Below are 27753 nucleotides of genomic sequence, written 5' to 3' on the forward strand. Positions count from 1 at the left end.
TTATATTCGGGGAAACAGGGTAGCAGCCTGGGTACCAAAGGCGTTTCTGAAGAGTAAGTGGCAAACAGATCTCTACTTTTGTGTCAAGTGAACCCCCAGAGGTCTCTCCAACCTGAACAATGTTTTTGGCTCTTTTTAAATTGTTTTAATGAAATGTGCTTTTTTGAGGGGGGGGGGGAGGTGATTTTAATGGTTTCAAAATGTGACTGCATTAGATCCTCTTTTGTGAGGGTAAAAAGGCAAGATATAAATGTTGTAAAATAAAATAAATGGGACCATCTTAAAACACAGCAAATCATGACGAATGCTTTCATGGGTTTAGTTTCAAACGAGGCAAGGACGTGGAAAGCTACAATATGACTTTGGCCTAAGTGTTAAGAGGAATACTAGTTTCTCCCCATCTGTAGAAATACCACCCACTAGTTCCCAAACACGCTTTTCTGTACAGCCCAACCCTCATGCCTCCTGAACCACTGATGCCCTCTCATGCCAGAAGAGGAGGAGGAGGAGGAGTTTGGATTGATATCCCACTTTCTTTCCTGTAAAGTGACACTTTGTGTGGTAGGTGGGGCTCAGAGAGCTCCAAAGAACTGTTACTAGCCCAAGGTCACCCAGCAGGAATGTAGGAGTGCGGAAACACATCTGGTTCACCAGATACGCCTCTGCCACTCAGGTGGAGAATCAAACCCAGATCTCCAGATTAGAATCCACCTGCTCTTAACCACTACACCAAGCTGGACTTGGCAGGCAGCATGAAGGGACAGTGCGGTGACCACATTTCAATGGCCATTGTAAAGCCACTGGAGGAAGTGGGAGGAATGAATTAATCGTATCTTCCTCATCCCAAATGATGAGAATAGATGCAGTCCCCACAAATGTACTGTATAATTTTTACAAGGTGACCAGAGTATCTGCCTAGAAACAAACAGTATTAGGATTAGTCTTGAACACAGGCCACTTCAATACATATATTATTTGACGACAATGTTTCAACTCGTTCGCTGCTTTAACAACCATGTTCTTGGAGTCCTGTGTCCAGTTCTGGTCACCCCATCTCAAAAAGGATATTGAGGAGATAGAAAAAGTGCAGAGAAGGGCAACAAGGATGATTGAGGGACTGGAGCACCTTCCCTATGAGGAGAGGCTGCAGCGTTTGGGACTCTTTAGTATGGAGAGGAGACGTCTGAGGGGGGATAGGATTGAAGTCTATAAAATTATGCATGGGGTAGAAAATGTGGACAGAGAGAAATTTCTCTCTCTTTCTCACAATACTAGAACCAGGGGGCATTCATGGAAAATGCTGGGGGGAAGAATTAGGACTAATAAAAGGAAACACTTCTTCACGCAACGTGTGATTGGTGTTTGGAATATGCTGCCACAGGAGGTGGTGATGGCCACTCACCTGGATAGCTTTAAAAGGGACTTGGACATATTTATGGAGGAGAAGTCGATTTATGGCTACCAATCTTGATCCTCTTTGATCTGAGATTGCAAATGCCTTAGCAGACCAGGTGCTCGGGAGCAACAGCCGCAGAAGGCCATTGCTTTCACCTCCTGCATGTGAGCTCCCAAAGGCACCTGGTGGGCCACTGCGAGTAGCAGAGAGCTGGACTAGATGGACTCTGGTCTGATCCAGCTGGCTTGTTCTTATGTTCTTATGTTCCGAATGGTAAACAGCTTTGGGTGCAGAGCTGAAAAAAGTAGTTATCAAACACAAGACTCATAGTTTATGCTCACCTCCCTGCCAGCCAGTATCCCGCCCCATATATTTGGCCCAGTGGGATTACCTGAAGACAGGAAATGGAACGTCTGCTTTGCAGAAGCGCTGTTATGCGCGCCCCCGTGCCTGTCGTAAGCAAGACGCTCTCTTCTCTAATGACTCAGGAGGTACATTGTCTAGCTGCAGATAGCCTGCTTGGGCTCTCCATCTGCTAGGAGAGACATGCTTTTCCGACCCCTGATTTCTCCAACGTTAGCAAAAACTGTGTGACTTCGTTCTCTACCAAAGAAAACATTCAGATTCATTTCTGCTGCTGTCTGCACGACTAACATCATCACTACAATCACCACTGAAAACATCACGGGACTAAGACGGCTACATCTACTTTGGAACTCGCTAGAGGCAGCGCTATGTCTACGGCAACTCGTAGGGCACAAAAATATTGACACCCACCTCCCCTCCGAATATCACGTATGTCGGTATCGTCAGCCAGCTTTACAAACGCTGCATGTAAATAAAAGTTTTACAAATGCTGTATGTAAATAATAAAACATCTCTTGGTTAAGAAGGCTCGGTATTCTTTTAAAAGTTTGATCCGGTTGTACTAGTAAGCTGTGCTGCTGTTGCATGATTGAGAATATATTTCACTTGTACCAGCATTTATAGGCTACCTTATGTAATAAGCTATTTATTCCCCTTCCTTCCTGCCTCTCTAAACCATGGTAACCAAAATGTCTTTCAGTAGTACTGGAAACACAGACAAAAACATGGAGGCTACATTCAGAGATGGGCCCATATGTGATATTGTTACCATGGAAACACTTACCCACACACTAGCAGACAAAAGTACACACTGCCAGATAAAGAAGCAGAAGAAGAAGAGGGGGGGGGGAGGAGGAGATTAAGATAATTATTTTCTCCGTATTTGATTCTACCAGTAATGAAACCCTGGCTAAGAGGCCCTTGAGTAACACTTCAGGCAACGCCACAAAGGATACTTATATTACAGGGGCACGATTTCGAAACACAGGGCTGTTGTAAAGCTCAGTCGTTCCTAGTTCTGCAGACCTTCTGATGCTCTCCAGGTGTTCATGGACTACAATTCCCATCAGCCCCTGCCAGCATGGGATCTGTAGTCCATGAACATCTGGAAAGCTGCAGGTTGCAGACCCCTGCTCTAGCTGTTTGCTCCATAATTCTGATGACTGATTCTGCCATGTGATCTTTACTTGGTTCGGACTCAAGGAATGAGCCGGGAGTGCCTCAGATTAACGTGTTTTCTCCTTCCCCTGTCCTTATGCACGGTCTCTAATCAGAGATTTCAACTGCAGAGGACCATACATTGCTGTTACATCTGAACCAGCAAGTTCAGGAAGTTGGATTTCACAGATCCGTTCTACTAACAGAAGCGCTTCCCTCTGGCAGAAGCAGTCTTCACCTATTGCAAGATACAGGGTGCAAGGTTCCGACTTGCCTCCACTGACAGAATGAACACATGGGATCCAACTCCATGGTTTACACTTTCCTTGCAACGTAGGATTCCAAAATGAGAACAACCCGTGGTTTGAAATCTGGGTTTAGTGTTTGTGCAAACTATACTTTGTATGGTCAAGACTTTCAGGGCCAGAATCAACTGGTCGGGATGGGTTTTCCAGGCTGTGTGGCTGAGGTCTGGTGGCTTTTGTTCCTATGACTGGCATCTTCAGAGACTTGTCACAGTCAGATGTGTTTCTCTCTGGGACAAGTGTCTCTGAAGATGCCAGCCACGCATGCGGGTGAAACATGAGCAGCAAAAACTACCAGACCACGGCCACGCAGCCTGGAAAAACTCTCTACAGCCAAACTATACTTTGCTGGTTCAGCTGTAATGGCATGTGGTGGTTTGCTGTAAATCTGTAAAAAAAAAAAAAAGCCAATTCATGGGCCCTGCATAGAGGAAGGAGCGGACAAGCTCAAAGACCTCCTTAGCCAGTTCATGTAGCAGCTTCTCGCAACTGAGCCAGCATCCATACTGCTAAGAAATGAAGATTTTCCATCATTAGAGAAGCAGCCATTTTAAAATCCTGAAGGCCTAGGCTTGCTCTGTTCAGTCTACGGCTGTGGTGGCGAACCTTTGGCACTCCAGATGTTATGGACTACAATTCCCATCAGCCCTTGCCAGCATGGCCAATTGGCCATGCTGGCAGGGGCTGATGGGAATTGTAGTCCATCATCTGGAGTGCCAAAGGTTTGCCACCACTGGTCTAGGGGGCACCCAAAGGAAAGCAAACCTACCAAGACAGAGAGAGACACTCAGCAACCTTACCTTTGCTAGACTGGCTGTGAAAAGCACACATTCATAGAGATCTCCCATTCGTTGGAGGAACTCATCCACATGCGGTCGTTTTAATACATAAACCTGGAAGAAGGGGAGGATGGAAAAGAGAGACAAGTTGAGTACAGGCGAAAGCTAAGCAACCAGCAAGAGGAATCATCATAACTGGAGGCTGCAGCAATAATCAAAATGCTCAGGAGCTGGGTCCAAGAGGAGGCTCCACACTTAAGAATGGTTGAAAGGTTACTTTCGATAATGGTAAGCCTAGAACTGCCTGCAAGGTGGGTAGAAGGAATACAAATGGACACGGATGATAAGTCAGATCAAACACGGCTGTCACGTTTTATTTTTAAATGAAGAGCAACCGAATGTCGCTGTTTTATAAACCAAAGCTAAAAGGATTCACAAAAGCTGGGATCGGCTAAATGTTTCTCGGTAATGAACGCTTTCTTGACAAGGGTCGTTTTTAATGGATGCCCTTTTCTAGCTAGAGCGACGGCTGCAGATAATTTCAGCAAGCAGAGATACAAATATGCAAAACTCAACCCCTGACGAGGCTCATGTGCAAGAAAGCCTGTTCACTGTTCCAGACAGCATCTCAATTCATTTTCTGTGGGAAGTTGTTGTCAGGACCAAGTAGAAAAGAGGGCCAGTACTTTGCAAAATACTTTGCAGAGATCGCACAAAACCTTCCCATTTTCAACAGTGCGTGTTCTTCCCTTGTCCGGTGCTTCGCTTTACCATTTCAGTGATCCCCCCCCCCCCCCACATCTTTAGTTAGTGAATTTTGCATGTTTACCACATGGACTATTTTCCGCTCATCCCAGCCCACTCTGAGAGGCACTGTCACCTAAGCCAGATGCAATGTTCTTCCTTCTACCAGACGATACAACAGACAGCACCATCTTCCATCCTCTGATAGATCTTGCACCTGCAATCCTGGTCTTGAAGAAACCGTCCATCATGTTCTATTATATTGCCCTTTATATGCTGTAGAGCGGGAAAGACTACTTAACCCTCTCTTAGCTGATCTAGGCAATACTACAGATGCTGTCAAAACTTTGTTCTTGCTAGACAGCAACTCAACTGTTACCATCGAACAAACTGCCAGATTTTTGTGTGTTGTCATAACTGAACGTTCCCAAATGCTTAGCAGACTCAAACCCAATTCAGTGGCTTAATATTCCAGCTCTCCTGATGCTTGTTTTTTTTAAAAAATTTTACCAGCCAATTTTAATTTCCATTGTATAATTTATATATATGCCATTAAAGGTTTCTAAATCTAAATCATTTCCGCTCATCCCTCCCTGCTACAAAGACTTTCCAGCAAAGCATGGAAGTTACATTGTCATCTGGACTGGCATTCTGTGGTAAACTTTGCATCTGCAAGGCATACTGTCTAGTACAGGGGTAGGGAACCTGCGGCTCGAGAGCTGCATGTGGCTCTTCTGCCCTTGCACTGTGGCTTCACGAGCCGAGCCGCCGGCCCTATTCTTGCCCGCCCTGCAGGCAGAAGGGCAGGCGCACCAACTGCCCACGGTCGGCTGGGCTGCACCGCGGGCTTCCCTTCTCGCCCGTCCCGTTGGAGCGGGTGCTTTCCCGGCGGCCGGCGAGGCCGAGCCGCCGGCTTCATCCTTGCCCGCCCTGCAGGCAGCAGGGCGAGCGCATCCATGCGCTTCTTAGAATGAGCAGAGTAAAAGGTAAAAAAACCCCATTTATATATATAGTGTTATCTTTATTTTAAATGTCAAAAATTTTTTGCGGCTCCAAGTGTTTTCTTTTCCCGTGGAAAACGGGTCCTAATGGCTCTTTGAGTGTTAAAGGTTCCCTACCCCTGGTCTAGTAGGACCATTCTTTGCCCCATTTAGTAGCATGAGCCCCAGTGACGCGGACCCAGAGCAGATAACTCTTCAGTGGTGGTCACTAGAGAAACGAGGTAATGATCTCTACGTGCTCTACAACTATGAATGCGCTTCTGTCAGGAGTGCTTTGGTTGTGTGTTCCTGCATTGTAGGGAGTTGGACTTGATGGCCCTTGAGGTCTCTGCCAACTCTTATGATCTTATGAATGTCTCCATCATTTCCAGAATACATTTTCAGATCCAACAGCGTGGGGGGTTTAGGATTAAAGAGATCTCGCTTCCTTTAACTTTACCCTCTAAGACAATGATGGTGAACCTTTTCAAGACCAAGTGACCACATTGCAACCCAAAACCCACTTATTTATCGCAAAGTGCCAACACGATAATTTAACCTGAATACTGAGGTTTTAGTTTAGAAAAAATGGTTGGCTCAGAGGCACGCGTTACTTAGGAGTAAGATTGGTGAAGCAACCGTGCAATGCTTCAAATGGGTGAATCACGATCCTAGGAGGGTGTACTCAGAAGCAAGCCCCATTGCCAGCAACTGAGCTTACTCCCAGGTAAAGGATCATGCCGAGGCCAGCCTAGATGTGTGTGTATGTGGGTGATTTTCCACCCCCCTCCCACATGATGAACTCTGTGTGCGAGTTTCCACAGAGAGGGCTCTGAGTGCCACCTCTGGCACCTGTGCCATAGATTCGTCACCACTGCTCTAAGAGGGTAAAATTGCCCAGGAGCATTTTCCTGGCATGTAATATAAGAGCTATAGGAGCCTGAGACTTTGTTTCAAGTTTTGTCCTTATGGATGCTGGGGGTGGGAGGGGAGTACATTCTTGGGTTAACTTGCTCAGTTACTTCAAAAAAATAATATTTAAGAAGGTGCTACAACAGCAAAAACAAATTCAACGTACGACGCGCTACATCAATGCAATATCTATTGTTGGGCCCGATCTTCATCACAAAATGTTAATGTCCTCCGAAAAAGAATTTGAAGAGCAGATAAATGCATCCCGGATTCCTCTAGTGGAGAGTCGTCTTGCTATAAGAAGGTGAGAATGTGTGGATGTTCACGTCTTCTGGAGTCCTGCGCACGGTGTTGTGGCCGCCTCCCAGTGCAAGTAATTAAGGATAGGCCATTAAGAATGAACACAGCCTATCCTGGATTACTTGAATTAGGTCACAGCCCCTTCCAGCAGTGCGGTTCAAATGATGCTCCTTCAAAAGAATGCATGCTCAATGTCACGACGCACTGAAGTCACACGCACAACTTTTACCTTCAAAGCCCTAAGTCAGTGATTGCAAACCTTTTCGAGACCGAGTGCCCAAACTGCAACCCAAAACCCACTTATTTATCGCAAAGTGCCAACATGACAATTTAACCTGAATACTGAGGTTTTAGTATAGAAAAACGACTGGCTCCAAGGTGCGTGTTACTCAGGAGTAAGCTTGGTAGTAGTCGGTGGCTTTGCTTTGAAGCAACTGTGCAATGCTTCGAACGGGTGAATCACAACCCTAGGAGGGTTTTCTCAGAAGAAAGCTCCATTGCCAGCAACCGAGCTTACTCCCAGGTAAAGGATCACGCTTTAGTTCTTCCCATGAAAATCAGTAGGGTTTAGCAGTGCTTAAGAAGGTTACCCACACTGCTTCCCCAAAACTAGGTCTTAGGTTTAATGCTAATAATCTCCCTGAAATAATTACACTATTATCGCATGACAAATTCTGTGCACGCGTGCCCACAGAGAGGGCTCTGAGTGCCACCTCTGGCACCTGTGCCACAGGCTCGCCACCACTGCCCTAAGTGGTCTGGGGTCATCGTCTCTGTGGGACCACCTCCCTCAGTATGATCCCAAAAGAATGCTGCACTGAGAGCACAACAATCTGCAGGTGATCCCTGACCCGAAAGAGATCCAGCTGATCTCAACCAGGGACCGGGTGTTCTTGGCCCTGACCCCAGCCTGGCGGAAGACTCTTGTCAGATGAGGTCCGGGCCCCGGGGAACGTGACGCAGTTCCGCAGGGCCTGTAAGACAGAGCTGCTCCGCCAAGCCCGTGGTTGAGGCTGTGGTGGTTTGCCATTTAATGGCCCCCCCTCCCTTTAACCCTTTCCCTCCTCTTTCCTTTTAGGTTACGAATGCGCTTGCAACTGAAAGGAGTTAGCCACCATCGAGATTTCAGAATAGTCAGTTTACTGGTTTTAATTAAACGATTATCACGCTTAGTGTATTTTGTTGGAAGTCGCCGTGAGCTCACAGCCGCACAGTTACATGACGCACATTATGGTGTCAGCATAAAGCATGGTGCTTTTTCCCCCCCAAGTCATCCCGGGCACAAAATAATTGTACATTCAATAAATCATAACCTATGATTCTAATGAACCATTAATTCACTGGTACGATGGCCAGTGGGCTACTTTGTGTAATATCTGTGTACACATAAGGATGTTGCATTCAGGCCTGCAGGGGCTTGCCACGCAGCCGGAAAAGAGTCCTTCAGCACTCTGCCTGATCCTAGCTCTTGACAGGGCCTCTCTGCACGCTTCAGGAAACTGAGGCTGTCTCCGACAACGCAAAATGGAATCATCCTCAAGCATCTCTACCATGTCGATCTTTGGAGAACTAACGAAATCCACTAACTCTGGCTGGCTTCAACGAGAGCCAGGGCTTTTACGGCCCTGGCCCTGGCCTGGTGGAATAAACTGCCAAATGACGGCAGGGCCCAGCGAGAGCTCTCTCAGTTCCACATGGCTTGCAAAACATGGCTATTCCACCAGGCCTTTTCCATCTAGCTAGCCAGGTTGAATGATAAGGTCATCTTCCTTCGGCCTCCGGGGGGGATGGGGAGAAGGGTTTTATCACCATCTGTTTTAATGTTGGTTTTATTTATTTTTGTATACTGGTTTTAAATCTTTTAAATATTTATACTATTGTAATATGTTTGTTGTAACCTGCCCTGTGACCTATGGGGATAGGGCGGGGATAGACATTTTAAAAAATGAATGAATGAATGAATGAATGAATGAATGAATGAATGAATGAATGAATGAATGAATGAATGAATGAATGAATGAATGAATGAATGAATGAATAGGACCGCTGTCTTTGGACTGCTCCTTTACAATCTTACTTCCTACTGTCTCTCATGCTCTTTTTATGACCTATTTGACACAGACAACAGAAATAAATAAATATTGAAATTTATGGGTGGAATTTGTAGGTGGTATAGCCCAGGCTAGTCTGGTCTTCTCAGATCTCAGAAGCTAAGATAGCCCAGGCTAGTCTGGTCTTCTCAGATCTCGGCCACAGTTAGTATCTGGATGAGGGACCACTGAGGAAGTCCAGAGTTTCTATGCAGAGGCAGGCAATGGCAAAGAACCTCTGAACATCTCTTGCCTTGGAAACCCCTTGAAAGATCATCGTAAGTTGGTTGCAACTTGATGGCATTTAATTATTATTGTTATTAAGCACCTCACGTGCTGTCTGTTACAGAAGTAAATGGTTTTATCCTTTTTTCCCCCATTACAACTTCCCCCAAATTCTGGGAGTTATCCTTCAGCAAAGTATTTAAGAACGACAGATCCCTCGGCCAAGCCCAGTGGTTCCCTAGGACAGACCACCGAAACTGAACTTCAAAGAACATGATACCATGTAGAACTCAAGAACTCAACAGGGTGATGCAATATCTTACAGGGAGAAGTTGAATGCAGACACTGGCCTCTTGGATTCTGACAAGTAAAACACATTGGCTACCCATGCAAAAAATACAGATATGATCTCAAAAACAGGCCACATGAAATAAAGATGCATGTTGCGCCAAACTGCGGCACAGGAATGCAACCTAACCGCACGATCAAGCTTTACATTTTTGAACCATCAAAATAAATATAATCATTGGCTCAAACTCAGGTTCTGTTAAGCGGCGCTGTTTCAAGCACTAACATGCCCACTGAAAGAAAGGTCACCATTAATTCAGAAATCAGAAGAGCATCTGATGAAGACAGAAGAAAACAGCGTAACTGAAAAGGAATTAAGTTCATTCTTAGCGTCTGTTTTTGCTGTGAAAACTGACACACACTCAATAGTCTGGAGTGCTTCAGAAGATCTGGCTTTTTGTCTGCCACACTCAGAAAAGACGGAGGTTTTAGAAAACAAAGTTGCATGAATCAGCTTCTCAGACGAGACGGCGTGCGCTGAAGTTCTTAATGAAATCACAAGATAAAATGTGTTCCAGCAAGTCAGCTGCTCTGTGGAGCTATTGGGTGTTATTTTTTGTCAGCTCAAACTTCCCCCTTTGGTCGGTACCCGACCATTTTGCTCAGCACTGACTGACACGTTCCTCTAGGCCAGGGGTCTGCAACCTGCGGCTCTCCAGATGTTCATGGACTACAATTCCCATCAGTCGCTGCCACCATGGCCAATTGGCCATGGTGGCAGGGGCTGATGGGAATTGTAGTCCATGAACATCTGGAGAGCCGCAAGTTGCAGACCCCTGCTCTAGGCCATAGGTGACAAACTCGCAGCCCTCCAGATGTTAAGGACTACAGTTCCCATCATCCCCTGTCAACATGATCCTGGCAGGGGATGATGGGAACTGTAGTCTATGACATCTGGAGGGCCGCGAGTTTGACACCTGTGCTCTAGGCGAAGGAGGTTTGCTGAGCAGACCAGTAGGACATATGCCAGGATCAATACAAAATTTCACACAATTCTTGAGGCGTCCAACCTTTTTAGAAGTGAGCATCAACCAGTCACAGCAACGTGCGCAGTCACATAAAATTGTTTCTCTACCACCTTCTGGAGCACCGTTCTCAGGATCTCATAAAGCAGGTAGGACCGACAGATTATGAAAATTTCCAAACATGAAATGTAATGATCCAGCACAGCGACTCAAATCCCTAGTTACATCAGGTTGTCAAGAAAGACAGAATTGTGGAAGAAATGACTAACAGGGCGGCGGCGACGCTCACCTGATGTATAGTTCCATCAATTTCAACGGGAACAACGAAGTCAGCATTGCTGATTGGCTGGAGGGTGGGGGGGAGAAAAATGAAAGCATCTTTAGAAAACAAGTACAATTCATATGACTGCAAGTACAACACACGAATCAAAGAAAAACACTGAGATTGACCCCCACCCTGAAGCTTGCGGAGGTTTCACAGTAACACTTTCAGTAGAACGGAAAAGCAGTATATGAAGATTTTAAATCAATATAGGTAAGCTGGCACAGAAAAACTCTTTTCGAGATATCCAAAGAGCAGATCTTCCCTAACCAAAGACATGGGAAATTATCCTGCTCAAATACTACCTTCTTCCAAATGTATTTATCAAAACACTGATATCCCGCCTTTCCTTATGGTTCAAGGAGGCTTACAGTAATACTTAAAAACATCTTCTGTTAAAACCAACAATAAAATAACCAACCGCCCAAACTTCCCCCCACTCAGAAAAGATGATGCCATTCAAAACCTCTTAAAGTCCTGGGCAAACAGGTAGGCTTTGCAGTTGCCTCAGAAGATCTCCAAGGAGGCCATGTGTCTCTCCCCCCCCCCCCCATCAGGGTGCCCATTTCCACACAGCTGGAGCCATGTAGGCCACCTTAAAAAGAAGAAGAGTTGGATTTATATCCCCCCTTTCCCTCCTGTAGGAGAATCAAAGGGGCTTACAATATCCTTGCCCTCCCCTCCCCCTCACAACAAACACCCTGTGAGGTGGGTGGGGCTGAGAGAGCTCCGAAGAACTGTGGCTAGCCCAAGGTCACCCAGCTGGTGTGTACTGGAGTGTACAGGCTAATCTGAATTCCCCAGATAAGCCTCCACAGCTCAGGCAACAGAGCAGGGAATCAAACCCAGTTCCTCCAGATTAGAGTACAGCTGCCCTTAACCACTACGCCACTGCTTAAGTGGTGGGACTGCCAGCAGATGCCTGCCTGATGACTGTACTGGGTGCATCAGAACACATGGTTTATGGTTTATTAGATTTATATACTGCCCTTCCCAGAGGGCCCAGGGCAGTGAATGACAGCTGCAAAATGATAATATCAATAATCATAACATTAAACGATGACCATCAATAAACATAACACCAGTAAACAGAGAATCAATAAACATAGCATTATCACATATCATTCTAAACAACAATGAACATGGCATTTTTAAACATAGCATTATAACAGAAGCATCAGTAATCATAACATCATAAATTATATAAAGCTACAATACTCATAACAACAGACATCACTAGCAGCATAAACAAACAATAATAAGATAGGTTGCGGTGGGTTTTCCGGGCTGTGGTCTGGTGGATCCCGTTCCCAATGTTTCGCCTGCATCTGTGGCTGGCATCTTCAGAGGCGCATGTAACAGACTTCCCTCTGTGATGCGCCTCTGAAGATGCCGGTCACAGATGCAGGTGAAACGTTGGGAACGGGATCCACCAGACCACTGCCGCACAGTCCAGAAAACCCACCGCAACCAGTTGAATCCAGCCGTGAAAGCTTTTGACAATACAATAATAAGATAGATGGGGACTTTCTCTTTCCGTAGTATACTACAGAAAAACACAATGACCCAAGAACCTAACCCCCAACATAAGACTACAGCCACGATGGTACAAAAGTCTAACTTAATGACAATCTGAATACAGGAACACATCACTAAACTAACCTAAACCTAAACTAAGATGAACATTGGGGGGTTGTGTAGTTTCCGGGCTGTATGGCCGTGTTCTAATAGCATTTTCACCTGACGTTTTGCCTGCATCTGTGGTTGGCATCTTCAGAGGATCATGCCAGCCAAAGATGAACGCGAAATGTCAGGAGAAAATGCTACTGGAACACGGCCATACAGCCCAGAAACCACACAACACCCCAGTGATTCCGGCCATGAAAGCCTTCGACAATACATTAAACTGAACATATTACTAAACTAAACTATGGAAGGAGAGGGGCCTTCAATACTGCCCCATCCCAATGTACTATGCAAACACACAGGAGCCTCAAGCTTTACAGCAAGGAAACAGCAGCTTTCAAAACCCCACACAGTGTCCTGCATCTGCTAGACCAACCAAGCCCCAGTCCTCCACCCTCCATAGCAGAGCTGCTGTTGAAAGCAGTCCCAGCTTGCTGTGTGGATTAACAGGACGGAGGCTGACCCTTCCTTGGAATACAGCTGAGGAAGGCTTCAATCTGATGTGAAAACCTTCTTCATCAGCAAGTGTAAGTCCCAAGGAACAAGATGACCCCACCCAGCTGTCTGCACTTCCAAGAGGATTTCCTTGTAGCTGATGTTAATCTTACAGAGAAATGGAGACTCCCATTAGCTGTGAAACGACTTCTCCAAACAGTGTCTCCCCGAACAGAGCAGGCAACCAGGAGGAGGTTCAGATAGTCCCAACCTGATCCAGGGATCCTTCCTTTCCTTGCAAAACCAAGAAGCCAAGATGCATTTTTGGACTTATTTGCACGCTCCTTTCTGGTCCCCAGGTCAGCCAAAGCAGCAAATCGTCCAAAACAAGACAGCTTCGCCGCTCTTCCTTTCCAAAAAGCTCAAAACAAACGGCCAATGATCCCAGAAGTTCTCCTTTTAAATAGGAAAAGAGGGAAGACTAGCTTTTCCCAGAAGTCTCACAAATCTAATTCTGTATGTGCGGAACAAAAGGCTTTAGAGAGTAATGGCATGACAGCTATGCAGATTTTGGGGTGGGGTTTTGTTTTGCTTTTAGGCTGAGCAGAACTGCCCTGGAAAACACTCAAGTTTCCCTGAATGGCAGAACCATAACGCCCAAGAAGTCAAAAACACACATATGGCTTAGTACAGGTTTGTTTTAGAAACCAACAACTCTCTATTTTCAACCATACAAACTGCACCATAATTTAAAAAAATCCTACAAAAGTCTAGATAAAGGGACAGCCCAATAGAGACAAGTACAATGTGCTGAACAGGAGGAATTGATGTTAGTCTTCTCAGGGGTGAACAGAATTCAAAATTGCTGATGTAATGTTTTAGCCTTCCATTCTCCAAACGGGTAGAATCATTGCCCAGCTACCCCATAGATTTAGCAGCTGATCATACACTCTGTGGCTCAAAATTGTAGCTTGTATTTATTTAGAAAAAATATATATACTGTCTCCACAGGAACCTGCCTGAGGGTGGCTTCAAAAATACATTTCTTAGAAGAAATTCCTGCTTGAAGAAGAGGGCTAGAAAGAGTCTTATCCAAGACATAATTTCCAAGCATCTATTCTATTCCATGCGGAATTAACCAGTGATGCCAATTTCCATCTGTACGGTCAGAATATCCATTTTATCAAGGGCATATTTAAATCAAGCTTTACCATGACATCCTCATTCCATAGTCAAAGCTCAAATTAAGAAGAAGAAGAAGAGTTTGGATTTATATCCCCCCTTTCTCTCCTGCAGGAGACTCAAAGAGGCTTACAATCTCCTTGCCCTCCCCCCCTCACAACAAACACCCTGGGAGGTAGGTGGGGCTGAGAGAGCTCCGAGAAGCTGTGACTAGCCCAAGGTCACCCAGCTGGCGTGTGTGGGAGTGCACAGGCTAATCTGAATTCCCCAGAGAAGCCTCCACAACTCAGGTGGGAGAGCTTGAGTTTTTCAGGAATTCCAACAGAAATGTTAAAAAAATAATCATGATAAGAGTCCATTGCAATAAAGACATGTATGAAGTGGGTACTGTGAGGAAACCATCAATATTTCACTGTGCAACTCCAGAGGATGTAAACCAATATAAAATGGCTTTCCGAAAAAGATCAAAAACCCACCCAAACCCCACAGGAGAAACCTCACATACTTTCTGTGATCATACTTGCTATGAAATGGCCTCAGCACAGGGGTGAATCTACCAAACGTGGCACCCAGGGCAAGCAATGCCCAGACCTGAATTGCGTGCCCTGCCTCTGAACTCCATGTGGAGTTGTTTTTTTGGGGGGTGGGTTCAGTTCAAGGATGACCTCAGTAGGCCCAGCTTTAAAATGCAGGCTCCACTTCCAAAATGTGCAGTTTAAAGATGGACCTGGCCAGGCCAAGGCCAGCCTTGAACTCTGGAGGCACGGACTCTGGAGGCGGAGCCAGCAGTATGAAGCTGGACCCAGCCAGGCTGAGCCTGCAAGTCAAGGCTGGCCTCTGCCTGGATGGGTCCACCTTTAAACTGCAGACTTCGAGGAGGAGCCCACAGTTTAAAGCTGGACTTGGCCAAGCCCGGCCTTAATTTTGTGCCTGCCCACAAACTCCATGTGCAGAGCACGCAGCTGCACCCGGGACCTGGACTTTCCTCTCAAGCCCAGGCTGTCTGTGCTCACATCTCAGTTCTGGAGATTGTGGGGCATATCGATACCCACACCTGCCTCTCTGGCGCTTCCAAAAGGGGGCCGGAGGATACACCTGGGGAAGAGAGGGTTTGGGGCTGCCTGGCCCCCCCCCCCCCCCAAGGAGCACCCAGGGCATCCACCCCCCTAGATATGCCCCTGAATCAGCATGTGGGATTAACGTGGCAATTACATACACAAGATGAGGGAGATTCCTGGGAATATTTGAGCATTTTTTTCCAGTGCTGATTAAGAAACACCGGGCTGGAGCCTGCAGATCCGTTCTTCTAAAAGCAACGCCTTCTCCTGCTGCAACTGGTCTTCTGCTACAGGAAAAGACTTGCATCAGAGGAGAGGCCACTATTAGTGGAACTATCTGCGGAATCCAACTCATGCAGATTTTGAGGGTCTGGAAGCAGAATTTAGGAAGCCTTCACACATGTGTGTTTATTGGAAAGTCTACAGGCTAGTTCGCAGATGCATGTACGCTGCTTGAATTCTCACCACTTAATCATCCAGTTATCCAGCACTCGATGGCTTAATGTTCAAATTTGCTCCACTGAAAAATACCATTTGTGGAAACTGGGCAGTTCTCTGTGATGATTATTCACAACATGTAATTTGTCACTTGATGTTGCTGTTATCAGGTGATTGCTATGTGCATGAGAACCAGCTCTTAGCAGGCAAAATGTCTGTCAAAGGACCCTGAACAGGTTTCTCATTCTCCTCAAGAGCTGCATTTGCTATGGGATTCTAAAGTATACACAATGGAACAGCCTGTTTAAAGGTACGGCACCATCCGTGACAATTATACCCTATGCAAACATTCTGCGAGTCGTACCAACCATTCAGAAAGCTTACGGAGTAAGTGTACATACCTTAAATGAACTGTGCACAAGCGTTTCGTCTAGATCAATGACCACACATTTCTTCCCATAATCTGATATTGTCATTTCTGGTAGGAGGTATTTAGCTGGTGGCTTAAAACAGAAAACACAGGAACGCTATGAGAGGTATATCCCCACAAGAGTTGCTGCAGTGGTTTTATCAGAAACAAACAGCAACAGAACAATACGCTTGAAGCAGCTATGAGTGGTTTAGGTAGCACAAAACTGGTTGCTTCTACGTGACTACATGGATCACATTGTTAGATTACACGCAGCCACTCTATGGTGAGCAATCCTCTGCATAAACTCTCAAGTCTCAGAAAGAGATGGTCAGAGATTTAAGTTTTAGTTTCTTTTCTAAAGGAGAACATTGGTCCACATGGGGGGGGGGCACAGCAGAAGAAGAAGAAGAAGAAGAAGAAGAAGAAGAAGAAGAAGAAGAAGAAGAAGAAGAAGAAGAAGAAGAAGAAGAAGAAGAAGAAGAAGAAGAAGAAGAAGAAGAAGAAGAAGAAGAAGAAGAGCTAGATTTATATCCCCCCTTTCTCTCCTGTAAGGAGACTCAGAGGCCTACAAACTCCTTTCCCCCCCCCCCCCCCCCCACAACCACCTGTGAGGTAGGTGGGGCTAAGAGAGCTCCAAAGAACTGAAACTAGCCTAAGGTCACCAAGCTGGTGTGTGTTGGAGTGCACAAGCTAATCTAGTTCACCAGATAAGCCTCAACAGCTCAAGTGGAAGAGTGGGGAATCAAACTCGGTTCTCCAGATTAGAGTGAACCTGCTCTTAACCACTACACCACGCTGGAAGGGATTTTTAAAAAAATGATACAAAACAAAAGCTGAAGAACTCCTGCTGCTTATCAGCCTGAGCAATTAAAGTCCAAGGTCCAACATTTTTATATATAAAAATGTTGGACCTTGGACTTTAATTGCTCAGGCTGATAAGCAGCAGGAGTTCTTCAGCTTTTGTTTTGTATCATTTTATATATATATCAGGTTTTCCATTAGGAAACCCAACCTCCTTACCTAGTACAAAGTGTTAACTGAGCATGTCTTCCTGTTGAGAACCAAGAATTCTTGCACATGTCTCTTTTCCAAAAGGGAGATACACAAACAGCCCATTCTGTTGAACTGTTCACCTAGCAATACGCCTTCTGCCTACTTGTCAAAATATCAGCTACTTGGTTGAATTGCAGCAGGATTTATTTCTATGTTCAGAACTTGTCCAAACAAAACGAGGCTTCTGGCTTTTCTCACCTGATTACTATTCTGTGTTCATCTGAAAGAGAATCTCCCTCACAGACTTTAAGGTGAGGCAATGAAGCTAGCTATGCATGTTCATGACAGATTAATCCTCTTAATCGCAGTCTGAAATGGCATATACGGGAACAGGGGGATGAATATTTATGTGCGCTTGCCGTTTAAACTATATTCGTTCCTGCCCAAGTGCCCAGGAATTAAGGTTGCAGGGAGGGGCCCTCTGGAGTGTCCCACCAAACAAAGAAGCTCATCTGGTGGAAACGTGACAGAGGGCCTTCCAAGTGGTTATCCCACCATTATGGAGCAACCTCCCCAAGAAGTGTGCCTGGCAGAGGCGGAGAGCTCACAGGGTCACATGTTTCTGGGCGCACGCCAACTGGTCATGTGGGGGGCAGAGAAACACCCCCCACACCCCTCCCTTTGGCCCCGCCCTGCCCCGCTGCTCCTTCAGCTGGCTCCACTGGCTGAAGGAGCAGCCTGGTGGGGCCGGGCTGAGGGGCGGCCCGTGGCAAGCTCCCACCAGCTAAGGCAGTGGTGGCGAGCCTTTGGCAATTGGCCATGCTGGCAGGGGCTGATGGGAATTGTCGTCTATAACATCTGGAGTGCCAAAGGTTCGCCACCATGGAGCTAAGGTAAGTGGGACACACAGGGGAGCACCCAGAGCAGGTGTTGCCCCAGGCGCCATTCCCCCCATCCCCACGCCTCTGGCACCTGGCCCCCTGATTTTCAATCTCCAGGGAGCAGTTGTATTTAGGACTGCATTTGACTAATTTAGTTTTTATTTATTAGCAGTCCTAACTGAGATTTCTTTCCCTCCATAAAGGAAGCCATGGCCCTCGGTTTGCAAGAGCCAAGCAAGGCTGTTAATGGTAGGATGTTCCAAAGATAATTATTGCTTAGGGATGCCTAAGTCAGAACTGACTTGAGAGCACTTAACACACACAACTGAGATTTGAAACTGCGGTCCTTTATGTGTTTTTAGGATGGTTCATTTACACAGTGAGCTACCATAAGTTCCCCGAGGTAGAAAGGTGGCTAAAAATATTTTAAATAAAAAAAAATTCTCCCTAGACAATAGAAATGTTTACAGTTTGCAATTGTACCACATTTTTTTTAGAGTTGATGCTAACAATTAAAAACTGGTTTAAGGCACATCAACAGAGGCTGAATGGCCATCTGTCAGGAGTGCTTTGATTGTGTGTTCCTGCATTGCAGGGGGTTGGACTTGATGGCCCTTAAGGTCTCTTCCAAGTCTATGATTCTAACTGAAAACACAATCAAGGGGAACATGTAAATAGGGTTTATTTGTATGACAAGCCACACAGCCAAGCCCTGCATCTTTCTGAAAGGGACGCTATCGAGCTAACAGAAGTGAACAACAGCTTTGCAGCATGCAATATATCAGTGATGGCGAACCTATGGCACGGGTGCCAGAGGTGGCACTCAGAGCCCTCTCTGTGGGCACGCACAAAGTCCCCCCCCCCCCTTAAATCTAGGCTGGCCTGGGCCGCTGGCCTCGATTATTAGCATTAAACCTAAAACCCAGTTTTGGGGAAGCAGTGTAGGTAACCCTGTTAAGTGCTGTTAAACCCCACTGATATTCATGAGAAGAATTAAAGTGCGATCCTTTACCTGGGAGTAAGCTCGGTTGCTGGCAATGGGACTTGCTTTTGAGCAAACCCTCCTAGGGTCGTGATTCACCCGTGGGAAGAGTTGCATGGTTGCTTCAAAGCCGACTACCACCAAGCTTACTACCACCGACTACCACCAAGCTTACTCCCGAGTAACGCACACCCCGGAGCCAACTGTTTTTCTAAACTAAAACCTCAGTAATCAGGTTAAATTGCCGTGTTGGCACTTTGAAATAAATAAGTGGGTTTTGGGTTGCAATTTGGGCACTCTGTCTCGAAAAGGTTCGCCATCACTGAAATGTATCCTTTAGACTCAACACTGAAAAACTACAGGCATATATATATTTTAAAAATACCTACACTTGGAATGGGAATGACTTGCATCTGGTCACCCTAGGTGGGGAAAAAAGGAAAAAAGTCTCAGTCAGAATGGTATCTTTTGAAAGAACAGGACATGAAAAGGGATTCAATTGTCAAATTTGGTCCTCCAATCGTTCCAACAGCAAATCAAAAAGAGAAGCAGCCAGGTTAAGCAAAGAGAGGATTCAGCACTATGGAAACTAAGATCATCCATTAGTCCCATTAAATCATACAAAAGCTTTTAAAAGAACAATGAGTTGGCAGATCCTTGCTGGTAAGGCTGATATTCTCAGTGGCTGTCGCAATTGTGCGATGCAAGGAGAGAAAGAGAGAATGGTAGATGTCACTGCTGCTCAGGTACTTAGCAGTTGCCGCATACAAAATCCCCTGGTCTAATGATTAAAATTAGCATTCAAAATAATTGGCAGGCTGATATGCATTCATTTCCCAACAATATGCCAGCCTTTCACATGAGCAAGATTACACTCTCAGATGTTAAAACGCCGCCAGCGTTCCATCTGTTTAAGATTATCTCAGCACTACTTTTCTACGTGACCTAATAAATGCTGCAGACACCAGTGAAATGCAAACTTGAGGTGTCTAATGTACAACCTGGAAAATAACAACAGTACACGTCATGGTGACGATCAAGCAAGTACGGCTAATTTTGTCTAGTAGCCCGAAGGCGTGTCTGGTAGATTAGGCCTACCTACATTATGCCCTAGCGTTGTCTGACATGGGAACACCAGAGAATTCAAGTTATTTTTAGACCTTGTAAAATGAGAAGAGCAGGGCATGCAGCCCGCCTCTGTGACAGCCTGTGACTCTAATTCCAGAGGTACTCTGTGGAAGGCTGTGGTTATTCGGAAGGAAATGACACACTACGCAAGCTCAATCACCACCACAGATTCATCTGTCCTAAGGCTTAGCCTGAGTAAACCATGGCTCCTTCACTCGTCATAAAATCTGTTTTACAACCCTCGGCTGCCTCCAAATTCTTGTTTGAACAGTTATCTTAATCCCCTTCAACCTACGAAAAATAAACCCGGTCATGTCAGTTTGAACGAGCTGACGATTTTTCAGCGCAACTGAATCTAATGCTGGAAAAATCAGAACCTGCTGTGATGCTGAAGCACATCTTCCTGCTCTAGGAAAGGGAATTCAGAGGAATGTAGTACTAGATCAGGGGTCTGCCAATTGGCCATACTGGCAGGGGCTGATGGGATTTGTAGTCCACGAACATCTGGAGAGCCACAGGTTGCAGACCCCTGTACTAGATACAGTGTAGATCGGTGATGGCGAACCTATGGCACGGATGCCAGAGGTGGAACTCGGAGCCCTCTCTGTGGGCACGCACACACAGAGTTCGTCATGTGGGGGACGGAAAATCACCACCCACACACCCACCCACCCCCACCCACGCAGGCCTGGGCCACTGAGCACGACATGCGCGCACCGTGGTGAGCAGGGAGGACTCGGCTGGTGGGCCTGGTGCCTGTGCTCCGGGTGGCTGCTGCCAGGGGGGGGGGGGGCGCGGGCGCAGAGGAGGCAGAGATGCTAGAGAGGCACAGAGCAGATACACAGGACTTGCTGGAGGCTAGAGCAGGCTGGCACCTGCTCAAGCGGGTGAGGCGGAGGAAGAGGGAGCCAACCATTTTTTTCTAAACTAATACCTCAGCATTCAGGTTAAATTGCCGGGTTGGCACTTTGCGATAAATAACTGGGGTTTGGGTTGCAATTTGGACACTCGGTCATAAAAAGGTTCGCCATCACTGGTGTAGATCCTTCCAATGTGATGCCCACACAGTGGGTCTTTGCAGAGCTATTGCCGGCTCGTGCCCTGAAAAAGCCAGCTTCGCTGGAATGGATCGAATTTGAACCCGGCTGATCTATAATAGCAAGGACAGGCTCATAGATAATTTCCACCTTTCGTGCATCAAAACTCTGCAGGTACTGTAAGCCCGTTATGCAAACACACTTGTACATGCAAAGGAATGATTCCAAGAGTTGGACAGAATCACCTATCAGCTATCCTGCTGGCAAGATCCAGTGCAATGCCCAGGAGACGGCATCCTAAGTGTTACTTTAGCAATATTAATTATGTAGGATTAGTGTTAATTGCTCCAAAAATACTTTAAATGTCGTCGTCCCCCAGGGGGGTGGAATATGCAGAAACTTGCTGCTTGAATCTTAAAGCACAAGGCCGACAGGAGCTTCTTGGAGGATTTGGATATCAAGTGTCCTAATCTCTACTCTGAACTCTTAATCCAAATTTCTCCAGTAATGACCCTAAACTTTAATTTGACTTTATCCTAATTAAACACAGTTGAGTCTATTTTATCCTCAATTATGGAAAACTTTAATCTCTTCTGTGCTTGCTAATTCTCTTACACGTTCACTGAACACCTGCCACGCGATTATATTTGCGGTGATTTGCCATTAAGGAATCTGAGAGATTCGTTTCCAAATGATTCCAGTTAGGTTTAATTCCCAACTTTTACAGTGAGAGCATATTTTTGTCAGTGCAGTTCAAAGATGATCCCACGTTGAGCAGATCTCCATCAGAGGCCCACCAAATCTGTTTATTGGTGCTTAACCATAATTTGGGGGAGATGGTGGCTGGGGGTAGCCTTCCCGTAACCCTACACCAGGGGTCTGCAACCTGCTCTCTCCAGATGTCCCATCAGCCCCTGCCAGCATGTATAAGGAGGAAATCATCTGGGCCAGTGGTCTGCAACCTGCGGCTCTCCAGATGTTCATGGACTACAAATCCCATCAGCCCCTGCCAGCATGGGTCCACAAACATCTGGAGAGCCGCAGATTGCAGACCCCTGCCCTACACAGACCCCTGCCCTACGCAGAAGGGGAGGGGGTGGCCTTTGGCAGCTTGCTTCAGAATTGACAGGACAAAAATGTTACCAGCTTGGATGAGGGCCCATTAACTTTTGTTAAGTGAGGCTAGACATTCATTCAAATGGGCTGCTGGGAGAAAGGAAAGTTAATTCTAGGTCCAGTGGAGCTTTTGCCCAGCGAGGCTTTTGATTGGCCACTGGAGATATGATCGACTGTGCAAAAAAAAATTTAAATGTGGTTTTGGCAGCAGCTGCCACCAGAGCACAAATATTTTCACTGTATGACTGGAGGGCAGAAGTAATAAGACATGTTGTGGCTGGGCCCACCTCCTGTCGCAACTGTTTTGTGGCAGCCCTTCTGTGGCTGCAACCACCACGCCATGCCAGAATTCCAAAGGCATCCACAGGCTCCAAAAAGGTTGGGGGTCCCCGTGGTAGACATGCACGGCTTAAAAGGGAGCCCTGGGTCTCAGTTCCAAAACAAAATAAAGCAGACGCTAACCTTCTGAAGCCCGCCATTCTCTTCCACCAAGGGAGGAAGTACACTGATGCTGTTGGGAGACGGTGACTCGACATTGTAGTCCCGGAAGCAGCAGAACAAAGTGCTAAAGATGCTTCGGCTCCTCTGCTTCTTCAAGCTGAGATTACATTGAGACACTGCAAACGACAAAGCAACATTTGAATTAGGTGAAAATGCTCGTCAGTCTAACCATACCTCTGTGTTCAGATAACTTTTAATACAGTGTATGATCTGACTGTCTACATTCATTCATTCATTCATTCATTCATTCATTCATTCATTCATTCATTCATTCATTCATTCATTCATTCATTCACTTATTTATTTAACCCCCACCCCCCACCCCCAAAGGGCTCAGGGCAGCTTACAGTGGCATTATGCCAAAAATAATACATATATTTATATTCTGCTCTTCGACCTAGCCAAAGGCCGGGCTCAGGGAGGCTTGCACTTGGTCAACATATAACATATACAATCAATACAATAATCAATACAATCTATAAATAATAGTCTACACAATAAGCAATGTAAATAATTTAAATCAGAACAATAAATAGTTAACATTTACAAGATATTCAAACTGAAGCACCTTTCCCTTTTCCATCTGCAACAGTAGATACATTTACTCAAGCAAATCTATAAATAAAAAGGAAATAATAAAAGAGTTCCCACTAAAACCTGCTAGACCAGCCCACCCACCCACCTCCCTTCTCCAAATGTATCAAGTCAGACCAAAAATGAAAAGGAGGTAGCCCACCCTGCCCAGGTACGGTAGTCAGGTTTTTGCAAACGTTTGATGGTTTCTTGGGTGATGTGGTTTCCGGGCTGTATGGCCGTGTTCTAGCACCATTCTCTCCTGATGTTTCGCCTGCATCTGTGGCTGGCATCTTCAGAGGATCATGAGATCCTCTGAAGATGCCAGCCACAGATGCAGGCGAAACGTCAGGAGAGAATGCTGCTAGAACACGGCCATACAGCCCGGAAACCACACAGCACCCAAGTGATCAGAGATCCTCTGAAGATGCCAGCCACAGATGCAGGCGAAACGTCAGGAGAGAATGCTGCTAGAACATGGCCATACAGCCCGGAAACCACACAGCACCCCAGTGATTCCGGCCGTGAAAGCCTTCGACAATACATTGAACATCTCTACGGGGAGAAATTGTTCCAAGACACACGGAGTTTGGTGGTTTCGCTGGTGGGCCAGTGGACTAGTCTTGTTAGCTCAGGGAGTGATTTTTGTACCTTTCCCGGAAGCTGTAAACTTGCCCACAGTACCAAGTTTGGTAATGGTGCAATACGCATTGAAGAGCCATACATAATTGAATGTGCTAAGCCAAATGGGCTCATACAAGCTTTTAGGCATTAAAAATCATCAGGCACATGAACACCATACATTATTTTATACTGGCAGTCAAAAAGGGAAATGCCAAATTGCCCCTGTATGTCTCACATGGGGGATAAAAGAAATTAGGAACCACCCGCTTGTCACAGCAGACAACACAATATAACAACAACAACAATCTTTGTTAGACATATAGACAACACAATATGATATGCTAGTTAGTACTGTGCTACAGATACGAGAATCACTCCCCACATCCTCTTTACTGAGACACAGATTTCATGGCTCAGAGGCACGTGATCAAGAGTTTCTTTAAGGACACAGGTCTGCCCACAGGTGGTATCTGTGTGAGCAGTTCTGATATTTCATCCAGGATCCAGGAACCTGAGAAGTTAGCTGCATGACACCAGAGGGGAAGGGCTTCATATTTGTTTTTCTTCAATGGTAACAAGAGATTTAAAAGCAGTTTGCGGAATGGCATGAAGATCAGTTATACAAAGACAAAAATTATAATAGGTGCAAGGTCCTTATATTTGTCTAAGAACTCCTTTGGATACTGTTTACGAAGAAGACAGATACAAGCAATACTGCCAGCTACTACACCTGCTAAAATGCCACAACCAAACCTGTTCCAAGTCAGGATTGGAACCTGGTTTACCTCTGCAAAGGTTTAAAAAGTTTCATAAATCCATCTCCCAAAATCAGGACCTCAACAGTTTTCTTAGAACACGTCAAACACTCTTGATACACACTAACTCAGACAAACCAACCACGGTACGGTTTCTCAGTGCCATAAATGTAACACCTGTCAAAAGGAATTGCACAGAACTAAACCAGGTTAAATGATCTAGGGGAGGAAGAGACCCAACTGGATCTATCAGTTTCCTAAACATTCTGAAGCAGTTTATGACTGAAACAGTCCACGGGAAGGAAACGATGAATATAGAGAAAGGAACTCATTTGCTATTTTCAAGACACACGATGCCGTTTATTGATATGAATATGTCCACAGTCAACTTGCTGACTCACCAAAGGACTGTGATCAACTTTTCCATGGAGCAAATTTCAAGGCAGTTATAGTTCACATTCCCCATCAAACAGTGCTTTTTTCTACCTCGGGGGAAAAGGGAGTCGTTCAGAATGGATGATGAGATAGATCAGTGACCTTGTTGAGCCTATGGACACATTTGGATTATGAGAACAGGTACTGTGAGCCACCGTAAAAATGGCGGCCCCGGAGGGCTGGAGAGTTGTCTCCAACTACAAAAGTTGTGAGGGGGGAGGTTGAGGCCAGTCACAAAACAGAGGTGAGTTCTAACTCAAGAGTCCTCCTGTTACAAAGACACCTGCTTCTGAATAGGTGATCTCTGCTGGTACAAAGGTTAACACCTCTTGGATTCTTCGGAAGCAATTTGTGTTCCACTGGAGGAAACGGAAAGCCAGGACTAACCCCTGCTTTGGGGAAAGAAGGGTCACTAAGAAGCAAATGGGTTGGGGGAGTAGTTAATAGCAGAGGTTTACAACTTTTCTGCCTTCACTTAACATTTCCCACACCCTGGCATTTTGTGAAGGAATCTTTGCAAGTCTCTGCCACAAGTGAAAGAACGTGGAGCATGTTCTAGGGTACACAGTAAGAAAGCCCAAATTCACTTCTAAGGCGGCCCAGGATTTCCTAGACCGCTACCTAAAAAGTACTAATCATTTGTTGGGATGTTATTTCTATATTAAATGTTGATTTTAATATATGGTCACAGTGAGCTAGAAACGTGATCCATGCCTGATCACCTGATTCATATAACCTACTATTCTACTTTACGCGGCTGCCAACCCAGCTGACCAACACAGTCAGCAAACAGCGTTTATATGCCAAAGCCCCCTTGCACTGGTGTTCAGAATTTCCCTTCAGTCATCATGGCTAATAGCTACTGATGTTTCTGTCCTCCATGAATCAGTCTAATTCCCCTTTAGAAGAAGAGTTTGGATTCATATCCCATCTTCCTCTTCTGTAAAGAGACTCAAGAGGGCTTACAAACTCCTTTGCCTTCCTCTCCCCACAACAGGCACCTTGTGAGGTAGGTGGGGCTGAGAGGGTTCAGAGAGAACTGTGACTAGCCCAAGGTCACCCAGCAGGAAACACACCTGGTTCACCAGAAGAGCCTCTGCCACTCAGGTGGAGGAGTTGGGAAGCAAACCCAGTTCTCCAGATTAGAATCCACCTGCTCTTAACCACAACACCATGCTGGCCATCTATAGCCTTGTTCGTATGTTACAGGGAATGAATCCCACCTGTATGTGTGCCGTCCGTTTGTGAGAGTCAACATATGTCAATTGGCCATGCTGGCAGGGGCTGATGGGAATCATAGTCCATGGGCATCTAAAGAGCCATAGGTTGGAGACTCCTGCACTAAAAGAATCAGTCAAGGGCTACTAATTCCATACCTATACAATTACACTGAGTGGGTAAGGGGGCTGAAAAAAGAAGCAGTTTGAATCCAAAGCCACACTCTGAAAGGGTTACCACTCTGAAGAACGCTGCTCTAGACAAGTCAAAGGTCAACCGAACGAGGCCTTCAAAAGCCTGGAAAATGTCAGTTAAAAATTATTCATTGTGCACTGTCATCTAGATCAGGAGTGCCCAACTCTAGCCATCTAGATCAGGAGTGTCCAACTCTAGCCATCTAGATCAGGAGTGTCCAACTCTAGCCATCTAGATCAGGAGTGTCCAACTCTAGCCATCTAGATCAGGAGTGTCCAACTCTAGCCATCCAGATGTCCATGGACTGCGGTTCCCATCAGCCCCTGCCAGCATGTCCAATTGGCCATGCTGGAGGGGCTGATGGGAATCATAGTCCATGAACATCAGGAGGGCCAGAGTTGGACACCCTTGATCCAGGCAACATCATCTTAATATTTCATGCTTCAAGCAGAATTTACACACAAAGCAGGTTATTGTACAGATCGGGGTCTTGAAGAAGAAACCCAGTGTCGTTGCAGCCATTTTTAAAAATAACTGAATGCAGAATCTAAAGAATGGGGATCTCTTCCACATTTTCCCGCAGCTCCAGTCTGAAGTCACATTCAAAAGTTTACCCTGGCATCAGAAACTTAGAGCTGAACATGCTGATCGTACCAATTGGATTTAAATAAATACTTACTGATGCAGCTACAAACAACTTGAATGGAAGGGCTGAGAGCCACCCTCTAATAGCCTTCAAGGAGCCAACGAGGATGCAGCGCGACTGACATAAGCCACAGGAAGCGCGAAGTCATGACTTCGTCCGTCTGTGGCCTTACTGATGCCACAGAGGGGCCAGGTTTGTCTCACGGCTGCCACATTAACCTTTGCCTTGAGGCAGTCAACAAGGCTGAAGCACCACGAGGAGCTGCACTTCTGTGCCAATCAGAATGCTAATTTAGTCCACTCTGGCACAGAGTTTTGCTTTCCCCTAATCTACGTACACGCTTACAAGACTGAGGTTCACAGTAATTTAATTTCCAAGGGCCCATGTCAATGCTATAATAAAGAGCAGCACAATGGGAGAAAAATAACTCATTATTCCATTCGCTACAACAGACCAAAAAAACAAAAAACAAAAAGCTAAGCACTTAAAAGATTCACTTATTAGAGATCTTGGCTGAAGCTTTCAAACAAAAGTACTCAGTAAGCATCGGAAGCCTTTTCTTGCTCTC

General features: G+C 45.8%; 1 protein-coding gene across 2 annotated transcripts in view; it reads right to left on the reverse strand.

Annotated features, from left to right (window-relative positions):
- The window catches only part of CTDSPL (CTD small phosphatase like), a 74935-nt gene that overhangs the window by 7944 nt on the left and 39238 nt on the right, over nucleotides 1-27753 (reverse strand). For both annotated transcript variants that reach the window (XM_048510602.1, XM_048510601.1), the window contains exons 3-7: nucleotides 22701-22855; nucleotides 19347-19379; nucleotides 16091-16192; nucleotides 10858-10914; nucleotides 4026-4118 (exon numbers count right to left, since the gene is read on the reverse strand). In XM_048510602.1, coding sequence (XP_048366559.1) covers nucleotides 4026-4118; nucleotides 10858-10914; nucleotides 16091-16192; nucleotides 19347-19379; nucleotides 22701-22855 — 440 coding nt within the window. The remainder of the gene's footprint in view (nucleotides 1-4025; nucleotides 4119-10857; nucleotides 10915-16090; nucleotides 16193-19346; nucleotides 19380-22700; nucleotides 22856-27753) is intronic.

This window comes from Sphaerodactylus townsendi, linkage group LG11 (assembly GCF_021028975.2).
Source record: "Sphaerodactylus townsendi isolate TG3544 linkage group LG11, MPM_Stown_v2.3, whole genome shotgun sequence".
NCBI classification, from domain to species: domain Eukaryota; kingdom Metazoa; phylum Chordata; class Lepidosauria; order Squamata; family Sphaerodactylidae; genus Sphaerodactylus; species Sphaerodactylus townsendi.